Source organism: Neopsephotus bourkii, unplaced genomic scaffold (genome assembly GCF_033783945.1).
Source record: "Neopsephotus bourkii isolate Nb327-2 ecotype Australia unplaced genomic scaffold, CSIRO-AGI_Nbou_v1 NB_991, whole genome shotgun sequence".
In the NCBI taxonomy this organism is placed as follows: domain Eukaryota; kingdom Metazoa; phylum Chordata; class Aves; order Psittaciformes; family Psittacidae; genus Neopsephotus; species Neopsephotus bourkii.
The window spans coordinates 373,428-389,079 of record NW_026901483.1 but is presented as its reverse complement, the minus strand read 5'-3'; the positions used below and the strand labels follow the sequence as shown (position 1 = coordinate 389,079).

The following is a 15,652-nucleotide window of genomic DNA, read 5'->3' as shown; positions in this document are numbered from 1 at the left end:
CCCCACCTGGCTGCGTGTTGGGTGGGCAGGGGACGTGCTCTGAGCCAGAGCACTGCAGTTTGTGACTGCTGCTCAGTCTGTGCCCCTGGGCTGGACACTCACGAAGCAGAAACAGCTATGGAAAAGTTTTGGGTCGTGGTAACTCACTACCCGGTCCCTATGCAGAATGGCATCATTTGGAAAAATTTTAACATGACAGGAAGTGAAATAATAATAAAAAAACCCAACCCTAAAAATCCACATTTTTACATGAATGTTCACTTGCAATTGGCCAAACTTGTTGCTCGTTCTGGCTGGAATATGTTTCTCCATCATGAAGTGTTAGTTACAAGTGCGCTCAGCGTGAGCTGACACACAAAACCCACAGTGTCTTGGTTTGTCAATATTCATCAGGAGCTCCTTAGTAAGGACTCAGCAGCAGATTCAGTCTCTGAAGTTTATCAGTTTCCTAAATCTCATTTGCCAAGACTTTGACATTTCAAACTATTCTGGGAAGGGCAAATTAGAAATCAATGAAGTGCTCATCAGCACGGTACCAGTGCAGCCTTAGGAAATGTAGATCAGCCATTGAGGGGAAAAAAAGCTCAAATAGCCTTTATGGAGACTAAAGAAAAAGACAAAACTGCAACAGAGTGAACTATTTAGTTACTGTGAGTGTTTCAGAGTGCACAACCCTGGGTAACTCATCAAAGAGCTCTCTTCAAAATCTGAATTCCCAGGAGCAGTAGCAGAGGTTGGTCAGTCAGAAATGCTGTGGTATCCCAAGGACAGCTTCAAGTCCTCTTTAAAAATGAGATTTAGGAATATAATATATACATTATGTATCTATGGTATATAATATGGTCCAGCCTTCATTTCAGAGAATCCTGATGGAATAGCAACTAAAATTAATAAATAGCCTAAGGTACAATTTAAGTTCAGATGCTGCAGTGGTTCACATGCACATCAGATTTTATTAAGAGTGCGGGAGGATTTGCACACCTAAAGCTGTTTCTTTGTACCATTCCATTTTTGATTGTTTGATCAATGGCAGTGTGACTAACGCAGTTATTAGAATGCTTACCATAAGTATTACATGGAGTTAAACCATGTTTGTATATTAGAAGACTAGTCTGATAATGAATTAGATCACCTGTTAAACTGAGGCCAACATGTTTTCTGAAACTGACTCCTGGTTAAGCTAAAATATTTAAGAATGAAAAATCAGATGATTCCATTCTGCCATATTACACAGAAAAAAGTCCATTAACCAGAAAAAATATCTAGTGATAAAAGAACTTACTTTTGAATGCTGTACATATAGACATAGATAGCAGTATACATTCCCCATAGATCTATTCACAGGAGGGTTTTCTTGTTTAAGTGACAGTGATTTAATTCAGGGTGTGTGTAACCATAATGCATATGTGAGCCTGAGCTGGCAGGTAAATAAGCACTGTGCCGCTGACCCCTGAATGGCAGCAGGAAGGGAACAGGCGATCACTGAATTTCACTTGACTCAGACCAGGTTTCAGTCATGGACTGTGAGAAAGGAATCTTTCAGCTGCAAAGTTCAGAATTTGGAACATAAAATAATTAGGAAAATGTTTAATACCAACCCACCCTTTTTATTCATTTCTTCAAGTATTTTTAATAGTGCAAAATACCGGTCTGCAGCAGTACAGCAACTATGGGAATTCACAGTAAAAAAAAAATCTTAGAAGATTTCCAAAGTCAAACAAAAAAAATTTTAATACTGTATTTTTAGCAAGAACATTTTTAACAAAGAATGTGTACTTTAACTTAATATGGTACAACAGAGAAACCATACTTAAAAGTTTCCATTATCTAACACTCTACTGCATATTCATTTTTCCATCTTAAAAGACCAAAAGCCAAGCTGAACTGAGCATAAAAAAAAGCATCAATTATAATCCTCATATTACGTCAGCTGTTAGGGTTTAGCTCACACTTCTGAATTGGTCATCTAATGAAAGGACAATTTTTACATCATTCTTTTAAAAAATGTACACACATTTCTTTTTAAAACGTAATATATATCGAGTATCTGCTTCAGTAAACAAAGCTTAATTTATAAACACAATCGAAACAGCTCCATGTTGAACAGTTTCAGTGATAAACTGGACTTGTATGATGTACAGCCAGTGAGGACCTTTGTGGCTTAAAATCATTGTGCCATCGCTATACAGTAATAGCTACCTCCTTAGAGAAAAAAAAAAAGTTCTTTTTTGGGGGGAAAGGGAGAATAATTCCTGTTATGTGCTTAAAAATACTAAAACTCCTTTCTAGCTCCAGGGACCTAAAAATGATCTGTTGCAACAGGCTTGGTTTGGTATGGTAAGCTTGTAAAAAGTCTCAGTATTTCTAACACGGCAGTTTTTGATGCAGCAACAGTCAATTGCTTGAAATTGTCCTTCAAGTTTCATGCTACAAATCCTGTTCTTCACACAGTACTGAAGGCATCAAAGGTTGCGAAGGGACGTTTTTCATCAACTATATAGTCTTCAAATAGTGGTCATTACACATTTTTCAACAATAGGTGTTTCCTTCAGTACATAATAGTAGGTTTGATGTATGTTCTGTTTTCTGGAGGGGAAATAAAAGAAAAAAGGTCAATTACAAAGTGATGCTTTTATAATTAATTGAAGCTCAGGTGGGTTCCTCATTTGTTTGTGGCTTCTCTTCCCTGAAGCCAAATTATCAGATCTGCAAGTGGTAGAAAGCAGCCACCACAGAAAGAGAGGCAGCAGCTGAGAAGAGCCAAGCCGAGCCCTTGGGAGGTGAGTGCCAGCAGAGAAAGGAGTGGGGCTCAGTCCTCCTGACCAGGGGGTGTAGGTTGGGACACTCAGCTGGGCTGAACACCCACCAGCTTTGTTTCTAGTAGTGTAGTACTAGGGTAGAACTAGTACTAGTGTAGAACTAGTCTAGTACTAGTTCTAGTCTAGTAGTTTCTTGCCCGCCAGCTGCTGTGGAGGTGATGCTGTAAATACTTCAAGTTGGATTTTTTCCCTTTATGGCACTTGCTTTTTAATGGAATACTCATTTTCCTCCTTTTTTTTCAGCAGGCAGCCGGTGTTGTACTACCTGCCTCCATAAAAGACTGAATAACATGGCATCAATTTACAACATGACATTAGTATATGCACAAAACCTTCTAGGGAACGGTGTGTTAAACCAAAATTGCATTGCATTAAAAAATACAATAGAGGTAAATCAATATCTTTCTTTTCTTGGAAAACTGTTCTTTCATTCAGAAACCATCACATTACTTTTAAAATTATTTTTCTTTATTTAGGGAATCAGTAGAAGGCCACTTACTTCCTTCATAAAGATATTTCTAGTTATAGTACCTATCAACTGTGATTTTTCACATTAAGCAACCTTAAGCCCAGAAAAAGAAATACATATTGAAATGCCTACAGAAACTAAAGCTAACAAAAATCCATATTCTTGTTCATTATACAATGAATCATGAATCCACCCAGCTAAACCCGCAAGTACTGATCTTGAAGATGATAGCAAAATGATAATACTGAGAAGCATTTTATATAATGTTGACATCTCTCCCATTACTGTTTTACATATGCCAATACTGAACACTCATAAGGAAAGAACAAGTATTGACCTGCTAACTGACACTGATCCTTGGAGCAATCTCAAAGTTTGCCACATTTCAATTTCAAAATGCATTTCAGCTATAATATGAGTGATTTATCATTTAGCAGTAGCTGTCAAAGTAACCTCCTAGATAAAACAAAAACATCTGGAACCATAAACAGAGGAGAGCAGTAGCTGAATTTTAATCCAAATCTGACATGTTCACTTCATTAGGAACAGGAAACAGCTAATTAGTAATTGAATGTTTCATGGTTTTAAGGAGGCTCAGACTTTCCAAACAGAGATGATTTAATACGTATTTCGGATGTAAACAAGAGTAAAGATCGGAAGAGCCAGGGCCATAACATCTCCAGAGGAACAGTTGGGAGCATGGGAACCTCCAAAGGAGGGACTAAAATTAGTTTCAGGCCTTTGGCTAATTAAAATGATTGCCTTAACTTAGAGGGGTAAATATGAAAGCCTGGGGAGGGCGTAAAGCAGAAATGCAAATCCTGAGCACTGTGGAGATTTTTTTCTTTTTTTCCTTCTGATTACTGGGGATTTGCACAAGACTCCCTCCCACTGCAGGCTGTAGGTGAGCCAGCCCATAGTAAAGCTCTGACAGAACCTGCAGGTCAGCATGGCTGCCCTCACAAGTACACATCTCTATAGTGACATTCTGCCACAGTGTGTGTCTCGTGAGCAGCAGCACCCCTGCGGGCACTCTGTACAGATCTACCCACAGCATTACATGTCCTGGGCACCCGATGCCTGCTCCCCAGACTTACAAAGGCATCTCTGGCCTGGCCACCTACACTGGTGGGATCCCATTAGTCCGTGTAATACCAATGGAAGTCAGCAAAAATTCGGCATTTGATGCTATCCAAATGGGCACTGGGCGTCAGCTGCATCTTCTGATATGTTTGACACTTGGTATTTGTACAGACAAGGGCAGTTAAGGCACAGACCACACATGAGTGCACGTTTGTGCTGTGTGTGCTACAAGGACTCTGCAAAGAGGAGAGGAATCCGGGGATGCATTCAAGGAAACAGTTGATCTACAAAACATGGGATCACTACTGGTTAGTTATATAGAGAGATATATTTAATTATTGATATTTTTATTGTATTTTAAAAACTGTTTTTCAAACTAAGGTGGGAGTTGGTTATTGAAGGTGCTGCAGGCTCATGGACTATTTAAACTTTGGAACAAGTTTCAGTGTTTCCTTCCTATTCCCTTTATTTCTCAAGGAAAGTCCAATGAAGTATCTGGACTACATGGAAGAGAGAAAGTAAATGCCAAAGCTCAAGCAGAGTGCAAGCACGCGGGAGGTATTACTGATCACTAAACAGAAAGTGCACTGTAAAATACTCTCTTTCTTATAAAGCTCTCCATTATTCTCCAGAAATTAGAACACTTTTTTGTTGCTGTGCAATAAACTGAACTCCATGGCATTAACAATGTCATACAGCAACCACCTCTGAGGAGTTAGCACGTTAGGAGCATCTGTGCTACCACTTACACACAGAAAAGACAATGCCATGTTGTCAAATCTTTCCTGACGAATATTCACCGTCTCTTCAGTGTGGCTGACTGCAAGCTACATACCATTTGATAGCGTTTTACTGTATTATATAGCAAAAATCTGAATAAATCTGTGTTCAATAAATGTATTCTTTTATTAGGTTTATCCCTTAATCAAATATTCATTTATGTGGGCTTCATTCTAATAAAAAATAAAATTATACAAAGGTGAGCAAAAGCGTAGATTTACAGTAGTTTAAAGCCTAATTTCATTCTCTAGGGGTAATATTGACAATATAAAAACTGTATAAATGATATTCCCTAACACTAAATATGCTTATGAGCCCCCTGTGCATGTTATATTGCTTTACAGCCTACAGTGAAATGCATGACTGGCTTAATAAGCAAGACATTTAGAAAGGATTGTTTTTCCCCTTCACAATGTACAAGACAAGTAAAGATCTCAGTTTCTCAGTGAGCCAGAGCCTTTGTTAGTAATTGTGATTTTTCCCTCAGGATGGTGTTGTCTTTCCTGAGCTGTTAGTCCAGGGACCAGCATTCATCTCCAGAACACTCTTTTAGCAACAGTATCATTGCTGTTCTCTGTCTTTCAAGGTTTAATGTGTGTATAAAGGACAAATCCAAAAGCAAGAACTATCATCTGCATATTTATTCACTTTTTATTTTCAGCCTCTCCAGCACCCCTGAACTTCCTGACTCCTTTGTGAGCCTTTGTCTGTAACACCTTTCAGTCAGTAACGGAACTGTATTTCCACAGAACTACTTTAAACTAGGATTTGCATGTGTACCCTCACAGCCCGCAGCAGCACTGTGCCTGGTAACGCTGCTGTGCAAATCCCTCCAGCATGGGGAGCACCGCGGCAGAGCCGGCAGCTGCCATCAACCGACACGGCTATGGCTGAGGACTGTGCAGGTAACTGGAGAAAGGAAATTTGGGATCTGCTACATAGTGAGGAAAATCTGTTTTATCGGTAAATTATTCATGCAACTCAAAAAATGAACCCCAGCACTCTGTGTTGCAGAGAACGTGGGCAGCAGAGATGAAATAGAATGAACCTTTGCCCATTCAGAGGAAGGAGCTGGAGGAGCTGCAGTGGAGCTCGGCGGTGGCTGTTTCTGCAGACTCAAGAGCACCAGACCTGCACTATCAGAGGCTTCGCACAGCTCCTACTTGAGGGGTTGAACCACAGAGTCCCACACGATACCATAGATGTCCTGGGCAGAAGCTAATCTCTGCCCTTCCTAGGCTATACAGAGTCAGCATTTCAGTTAGATCAGAGCCATGCCAAGCTCAGGATGCAGCAGCATGGAAAATCAATGCCATAACAATAAATCTGACTTATAAAGCTGGGGCTAATTAGGCTGAACCAGTCTCTTACTTTGCAGAAAGAAAAATCAGGAAAGAGTTCCCTTCTGTAGCTGACATCCCTCAAATCTCCTTTTTCCCTTCACCTTTTGGTAGGGACTGCTGGCTGGTCCGGAAGGAGGCTGCACCCAGGCCTTTTTGTGGGGTTAAGGACCACAGTGATTCCGACAAACACAGCTAAGGATACCTTCACTTCTGTGGGGGGGAAAAAAACCCTGACTTGCAGTAGTTCCTGTGGTTTTGGGCTTGTCACTCAGCAGAATGGCAACAGTGAGTAGAACTGACTTTGCTATTAGTTGTGTGCAGTGAAACTTTTCCCTTCCATTATCTGTTTTCCAAACTGAGCAGTGAAAGAAAAAAACACTCCATGAGCTGGGCAGTTTCCTCTCGACTCACAGAAGCCTGTGAACAGTGACTGCTGCTTCTGTACTAACAAAGTTTGGTTTGCTGTCTTTTAATCCATCGCTCTTTCCTATTGCCTCTCTTCCACCTCTGCAGTTCCTGATGCCTAGTGCTGGATGAGCTGCCTCTCCCTCCTCTGACAGCAGGCAGGGCCATGGAACTGCGCGCTTCAGAGCAGCACACTGCACTGGGGGTCCTTCCCTTCTTGTGTTTAGAACTACTGAGTCACTTCTGTCAAATATTTCCACATCTGTGTTAACAGACCTAAAATCTTGTGCAGAAATCAGGATTTCTAATATGGAGCAACAGCCAAGGACAATATGTTCGCTGAATACAACTATGCAGATGCTGGATTGCCACTGTCAGTGTGAACAGACAGGGCGCTAACACAGTGGTTCCTGCTTAGGAAATACTCAAGCCTACTGACTCTGAATTATTGAATAAATGATTTAGCCTTTTGTAAGAACAGAAAAGTATGGACTTTCACATTCAGTGGTCTCCTGGAGAAACCTTTACCACCTTTTGTTTCCAGTAAATTACAGAATCTCAGCTTCTTCCCTCACATATGTGTGTATGGGCTTACAGAGAGGGAGAGAGTCAGAAAAACACTGTGTGCCAAAAGCAGAACTAACACTGACCAACATCAGCGATACTCTTGTTTTTAAAGCATAATGTTTAAATGTTTCACATTTGCATCACCAGCAGGTGAGCCGTGCAGTCAGCGCAGATATCTCAGGATGAGCTGCAGAGGACCCTTTTCGTGGTGAGCAGCTAACACAAGGGCTTTCAGCAGTGAATGGCCACGTGGATAAAGTCTGGTAATGGCACACAGACTTCAAAGGAGATTTTCTAGAAACACTGCAATACAAGACAGTACAGAAACTAGTAGAGATTTTGTAATTCAGAGCAGGATGGGAGGAAGAAGGCCTAAAAACCAAGCAAAAAAGACAGCAAAGAATTTACTTGCTTTCAAGGAAAATTCCACAACTGGTTAGTTTAATCTCAAAGAGTTTCTAATCACAGTGCTCTAGTCTTTTCTTATGTCAAATTCTAAGTGCCCGAACACTTCTTTTCAGTGAAAGCAAGACCAAGACAATAGCAATTGTAATTTCCAAGCTTGTTGAATTTGTCTCTTACAATTCTAGAGTACTCTGAAATTCAGTAGCGTGGTTGGTTTCAGGGGATTGCAGCATTTGGAGGTATTTGATACAGTAACAAAGTTGTTAAACCTCTTAAAAAACACTACCTTCTCTCTTCTGTCTGCCTTTCCCCTTTTTACCACAGGCTGTATTTGAAAACTGACAGGTTATACCATAATATTGAGAAAGTATAGCCCAGTTTTCTAAATAATAAAACCCCAAATATGTTCCAAACTGCAGCAGTCCCTCATCTTTGGCAAACAGAGGAAAAGAACGAGTTATTCACGGTTACTGAGAGGTTTTGTGCTAAATCTCTGCCAGGTTATTTCACAAACAAAAGCAGCAGCAGCCACCCTGGGTCCCCCTCCTGTTGCAGGTTCAGTGAACCACGTTTCCTTTGAACCACATTTTCAGCCCCGGAAGGTCAGTCTGCTTGTGCTGCTGCCTCCTCCTTGAAATTTGGAGTTTTTGTAAATCATCATCATCAAGTATTATGGTAACATCTATTTTTTAGAAATTTAAGCTAACATTGCTTTGCTGATTGTTCCAATATCCCCTAACAATGAAATATAGTAATACAAAAGTTAACTAAGGTATAAACATGCAAAAGGAGAAGTCTCCCTGCGATCATAAAATGATGTTATTTTCTGTTCAGCAGTTCATGTTACTGCTGTTCATGCTAATTAATTAAAGGAGCTGTTGCTGTAATGTGCAAACAGGGAATCTGAGAAACTGAGAGGGCTTTTAGGTCTCGGAGTGAAGTTAAGTCAATCTGGGCGCGGGCAATCAAATGTAATGAAATCACTTGTCAGTGCTAAGCTTGCAAAAACTGTGAAGTTTGACTAGGGAGTAAAAGGATTATAATTAGATTTCCAATAGGATAATAACTAAATGGCAGAAAGCAGTAAAGAGAAAATATTACTTTGTTAGCTAATGGTGCTGCTGTTCAGTTTTAGTTTTTATCAGCACACTTGTAGTTGTGCTAATTTAATTTGCTTTTATCAGCAAAAATGCACTACTCGAATGGTACTTGAATGTCATTTGCAAAAATCATTGATCTGAAGGTGCACTTAATGACACCCAGTATGTTTATTTTATGTGAAACAGAGATTGGCTGATAAAATGGTTGATGTGCTATCTTGCTGGCCCACAAGTGAGTGATGGAGGCAGCACCAGGGGGGTATTGTGTGCGTGCATCACCCTCCTGCACCACTCAGCTATGCAGGGGGCTCTATAACCACAGCAACTATTAATTTCCTATTTTGTCAGCTAAAAGCTTCTATCAGCTCAAGCTCTGCTGGACTAAAAGATCAGGTATACAGAGGATGCAGGTATTAGACTGTAAAGTTCAGAAAGTTTTTAAGTCTCGTCTACACAGAATTTCTGTTCAATTAATATACAAAGCAGAGAGAAAATGAGTCAACTAAATGGAAGAGATTTATAATGCAGATCAGAATCCTAGTACATGAACAGCTTGTGTTAATAAAATCATTTTAAGAAATGAGCATAAAATATGATATGACTTAATCACTGTGAAAGGTGGCTGTGCAGCATTTTTGTAATTTTCCTTTAAACCATCTTAAGGAGATACTGACAGTGAAACTAATTGAATTTCAAAGGAAAGGCACTGTGTGAATGATAGATTTCTGTCCAGCAGAGCTATTGACGACAGAAAAAGAAAGGTCTGCATTGATGCTAAAGCCTTCTTCTGTGCAACAGAGAGAGATTTTGGAAGCTTGGAAACAGCTTTGTATGAGGGACATGTGTTTTGACCCTTCCTCCTCTCAGGGCCCAAAAAACAAAGGCAGCAAATGAAGGAGGCAAGGCGGGAGTGTGCTCAAATTGTTAACGACAGTAGTGCAATAGTAGCAGTCAGGTACAAAAACTGTAATCAAAGGAAAAGAGTAAGAAGATACTACAGTATCAGCACAAATAAAAATGAAAGGGGTGGTGCTACAGGACAGAAACACTTTAAACAAGCTCTACAGAAACCTCTTCACAAGTCTTTATCAGCTGAGAGTGCTCTGTGGAAAACAGGCTAAACTCATCACACGTTTTGCATGTGAACAAGATTACCACAGCAAAACTCTCACTGAAGTCAGCATAGGCTGTCCTTCATCATGGTGATGACGCAAGAGGTGCTTTGCCACTGAAGAGCACAGGGTAGGTTTACAGCTCCTACAGCACAAGTCACATTCTGCTTTCATAGCAGGCACCAGGCCCAGAGATACTGAGCTCAGTGGAAAGACACTTCTCCCTTTGTTCAGGCTTTTAATCTGGACAAGAACTACATTATCCAAAGCCTGTTAAAACCAAAGAAAGATGTAGCTGGGACCAGATTAAAAAAAACCACAAACCAACCCAAACCTGACATAAAAATCATAAAATCACAAGGTTTTCTGTTATATCAATAGACTACAGAAATGTAAAAAAGTTCTCTTAATTCATTCTAGTAAGTAAATGGTTGTCAGAAGCGGCTATGCATCACTTTCCACAGTTTTTTATGATCATTTTTGATGGGAAAACCCTTTGCGCCAACTGTAACTTTTTTCCTCCAATTGAAAATTGAAATTAATTTTCTTTTTTTTACTAGATTCTGTCTAGAGGCACCTTTGATTCTTGGGATCTTTTTGGAAGAGCACTGAGAACTCCTCCCAGCAGGTATCATTAACAGATAGAAATGTTACAAATATTTTGCTTGTCAAATTTAAATACATGTGTCTTAGTGCTTATCCAATATTTTGACTATTTCTGGCAGTAACACTTTTCCAATTGCAATATTTAGAGCACAGCTCTAATCATATGTGTACACATATATACACACATATGTTGTATGTATATATATGCACTACAATAAAGCTGTGATTCTCCTTCTTTGAAATACATAGCATATGAACCTAAAATCACAAAAAGAGACAGCAGTAAAAATATTTGAAAGCTTTCCCGTATAGATGACAGATGGATGACAGATGCATAGCAGAGGTATGCAAAGTCGAGCCTTTAACAGTTGAGAAATGCTGTAAGTTAGGTTTGTATCTCTAACTGCATTGCAGTCCTCCCCACACTTAAGGGGACTGTCTCTAGTTCCTTTGACACACATCATTTCTGCACATTCCCATTACCTGGGGGTAGAAGGGCTCTGGGAGTCAGCAGCTACACTGAAACGGGCAGCAGTTTCCAGGCTGCTGGAATAGCTGGTGCAGAACTGAATGGTGTGTCATGAATACAGCACAGAACCGAAGGGAGAAGGTTGGTTTTATAGAAAACCAACACTACGAAACTGGGTTTTTGTCGAAGTCAGAGAATTTCTCTGTTCAAATTACACCGTATTTTATCAGAGGTGACTATGGATTTTCTGCCCGTCTCAAACAGCCTTCCAATGGCAATGGAAATAACCCTGAAGATCTCTGCATCTCCCTCCCCTAAGTGATGATCACGCAGCTCCCTCACTTCACAATCCTACGGCCAGAATGCACTTACTGTTCCTTGGGAAGCACTCAAACAATACAGACTATTTACAGTCACTGAACAGCGAGGGAAATGGAGCACCGTGTAATTGCTCCTAACGTGAAGATGCCTTTCCTTTTCCTCCTACAGGTTATGCAGCTTTTGAAAACACCTATGATCTTCACAGGTTGGTAAGGATCAGAGGTAAAATATTAAAAAAGAATAAACCACATGTAAAACCACTTTTGAACTGAGTGCATGTATCTGATAGCTAAATACGGCTTTCCAACATCTCTGTTTAAACAAAGTTACTTTCTGATCTTGATCTTCCCAAGTTTTTCTGTGCTGAAAAGAAAGACAAAATTAAATTGTGTAATTTACATTTATCTTAAAGCACGAAAATGGAGACAAAAACTGTTCTGAATTTTGTTACATTTTTAATTTGGCTCATGGTAAACAAGTAAGTGATGGGATGTGGTACATACTGCACCTTGCATCGCTGCACTGTCATGTTGGGTTCCGTTGTGTTCTATTTCCATATCTGGGATTCCAGCATCTGAAAGACATGACACTGAAGATTAATGCATTCCCCTTTGCCCTCCTCTCATGCATCTTTAGAAAAATATTTATAGCAAACTAGGGTGATCTCCAAGTTACACGGTCTTGCATAAAACATTTGGTCTTCATAGAATTTTCAGTAGTAAATCGTTTCCAAAATGTGCAAGCATTACTGGTCTCACAGTGAATTATTTTTAACGTGCTTCACATTTGTCTGATGATCAGATAATAACCAACACGCGATCTTAATATGTCTTACATCTTAATATAAAATTTGCTTGGAGAATGAGGGCATCTGACAGATGAAAAATAAAAGTCAAAATTGAACTGGGATGACATTAAACTACATTGACTCTCCTAGCCACGTACCTGCAATGTACAGATCTAGAGTATAGCCAGTGCCAGTCAATACGTTTGCGTGTGCACGTGCGTATCACTTTGTACAGAACAGGACTGTGTAAACTGCATTTAAAAGACTCACCTCAGGATGCTGTAAGCAAGCATTATCACCCAAAACAAAACTACATATGTGATACTGTGTGAAGTATTTCCAGATTTCTGAAAAGAGCTTTCCAAAAGGACTGTGCCTTTTTTTCCAAGTTGAGAAAGAGTCTCATGATGATATACACTTTTGAACTATTTAATTTCATACTGGTAATACCTCTATACACACAATCTTCCAGGCTGGGGGTGGGGGCTCAAACACCCTAGGGTGTTATGGTAACAGATGCCATTATCCACCTTGTGCCAGCAACGATTAGCATGAAGGGTATGTGATTTGAATCCATGACACCTCAAATCCTGGAGAAACTTCTGCTTCCCGTATCTTATAGCCCTTAGAATTAGAGCAAGAAAAAAAATCCCACACCTGAAAGGGAGCTGCCTGTACAGTTCTGAAGTTTTTCTGTGTAGAAGCCTGTTCTGGACTTTCTCCAGTAGAGAATAATTGTACTGTTGCTTTCTCAGATCCCTGCAGTTGGAATGTCAGTATTCATCACAAAGATGACATTTTGCTGGTCACCCTACAGCCTCACTGGACTCTATGCCAAAGCAGGGCAACCCATTAAAAGCACAGTCCATGCACAGAAGAGTAATATGAGTTTATAATCTAGTAATATAAGTGTAAATGAAATATATGTGATGGATGCACATACAGCCCTACAAATATATATGACCAAATAAATAAAATTTTCATGTATATAATTTTTTCATATAAAATCGGCTGCTATTACATAGGTCTTTCCTTATCCAGATTCCTGTTTGTTTTGAAGGGAAGTTCAGGGCACTGATCTATTCATCCAAAAAGGTTCTTTCTTTTCAAACGTTTTAGAGTACATGTTGTATATACAAAAATTTACGAAGTCATCTGTAACTAGTAACAGCATCTGTTAAATGAGACAGACTGTCAGAGTTAAATTAAAAATATTCCGAATAGCCTTTCACATTTTGTTGTCATAAAATTGTACCTGCAATTAAATTGTGGATTAAGATGCTAATGAGCTACCTGATTTGCATGTGCAATCAGATTAGCATGTAAATATCAGCTTCTTGCAGGCACTAACATATATATGACTACCTGAGTGTGCCTGCAAATCAAACCACTAGCAGCCAGGCCCACAACAGCAGATGTAAAGATCTGTTAATCACATTGCTGGCATGTTGGTACCCCTTAATTTGTGGCTTCCAGAACTGTTGAGTACTCCTAACTGTCGTGTGAGCAGCAGGTGCTTAACAGCAATGGCAGAGTCTGGGTGAATGACCTTACAGAACATCAGGATTTAGGTTTGTTTTTTTCTGACATTCATCTTGTGGTGATGGCTGTGTCTGTGGAATGCAACCTGGGCATTTTCCTGATCCAGGGGAGGTGGTGGAAAAGGTTTCTGCTGGCTCTGTCCATCCATTCTCCCTTGGGTCAGTGTCCCTGACCACGGTGCAACAGCAAGCTGTACATCCATGCTGGAATCACCACTGCTTCCCCTCTGTACATCAGAAAAGCCAGCCAGTTCCTGGTTATAGTGATATGCTGGACTATAAAACCCAGCAGATGAGAATGCCTCTGAAAGCTGCTGCTCTTGTACTTAAAGAGTTTATATCTCTTAGGTGCTCTAGATAAATCACAACTTGCAGTCCATTGTGGAGTGTCGTGATGGCAGTTCATGGAGACAAGCTGGCTGTAACTTTAAAAAACAGTTTGGGTAGCCCTCACAACACTGAGAACTCAAGACAAGTTAAACTCATTATTTTCACTCAGCAGTTCAGGCAGATTTTGCAGTCTGCTTATGTTACCATGGCTCAGTTACTGGCAGTGCCCACAGCAGGCAGCACAAAGTTAACGTAAAGACTACACCAGATACAAACTTAATGTAACCCTGATTTATGAGCCTCTGCAGAGGCTTCCACGTAGGGATGCACAGCCTCAACCTTAGTTACAGAACCTGAAATTAACTAAAACTCAACTATGTTCATCTTAAATATTCAAACCAAAGCTCTAAACTTTGGCCAGAACCATCTTAAGCAAGAGAGGCAATTCCTCCCACGACCCAAAACATAATCACTGTTTAGGAGATGAACTGATTTGGTTTTGTTTCACAAGAGTATTTGGGAAGTATTCAAAACCTAGTCAGCTCTGAAAGCTGATACATATTTAACAAACTTAATAGGTCCTGAGGCTGAGCGAAGTTCAGCCAAATGGCTTTTAAAATGAAGCTCAGCAGTTCTAAAAATGAATCTGCTGGGAGAGAAGAGTTCAGAGAACCTTATAGGAACCAAATTTCACATTGTCTTAGCTGGCACTGTAACAGATTTCTCTGGTAATGTATTCAGCATTTCTTGTCAGGTCTGTGTAAACTGCTCTGTTTCTCTAGTTACAGACTTACTTATTTTTTTAATTCATGACCCAGAGCACATGGCCTGAAATAGATTTTTCATTATTTCAGGAAAAGGATTGTAGGTTTTTATTCTAGAATTTGCTTTGTGCATCATTTTACTTCTTTTTTTTTTTTTTTTCAATTAAACATCCTTCTAAGCTAACTGTGAAAGGCCAACTAAGACATTACCATTTAACATCCTGAGACCGTCACCTGATGTGGCCTGTTTAAGTGCCTGTTCCACTTGTTCTCTTCTCTTTGATTCAAATTCCAAGGCTTCCTGCAATTTTCTCTTTGCCTTTTTTTCTTTCTTCAAGCGTTTCTGAATTGTTGCTGAAATGTAAATATATATAAGAATGGCTGTTAAAGCACAAGTAATACATAATGGAGACAGTAAATGAGTTTATGTTCAAGGCCCCAGCTCTATCTTGAGAAAATCCCCAAATCTGGCATGAATCTGATATTTAAAAAACCCAAACCAAACCAAGAAATACCAACCAACCAAAAACAAAACCACAAAACCCCCAAGCCATGCCCTGTAGTGAAGCAATCTGTAGGGGGTTCAGATCTGCTTAAAAATCTTAAATCTTCTCGTCACTTTGGAACAGCCTCACGGATTTCAGTCTCCAGACCAGAACCTCAGCATCTTGGAGCCAGGCTGGCAGTTCATGTTTGATTTCACTAATTTGGACTCAATTCCAGGTACAGTTCTGCACAGTTTGGTTGAGCT

General features: G+C 39.8%; 1 protein-coding gene across 6 annotated transcripts in view; it reads right to left on the bottom strand.

The window, feature by feature from the left end:
• Positions 1 to 1,713: 1,713 nt before the first annotated feature.
• DACH2 (dachshund family transcription factor 2) overlaps positions 1,714 to 15,652 on the bottom strand; it is a 282,827-nt gene continuing 268,888 nt past the window's right edge. Inside the window, exons 10-12 of one of the 6 annotated variants that reach the window (XM_061359675.1) lie at positions 15,112 to 15,255; positions 11,983 to 12,053; positions 1,714 to 2,586 (exon numbers count right to left, since the gene is read on the bottom strand). In XM_061359675.1, coding sequence (XP_061215659.1) covers positions 2,530 to 2,586; positions 11,983 to 12,053; positions 15,112 to 15,255 — 272 coding nt within the window. In that variant the 3' untranslated portion in view covers positions 1,714 to 2,529. Of the gene's footprint in view, positions 2,587 to 4,688; positions 4,872 to 11,982; positions 12,054 to 15,111; positions 15,256 to 15,652 lie in introns of those variants that run through there. The other 5 variants (XM_061359678.1, XM_061359677.1, XM_061359679.1 and 2 more) reach the window with 5 other exon arrangements.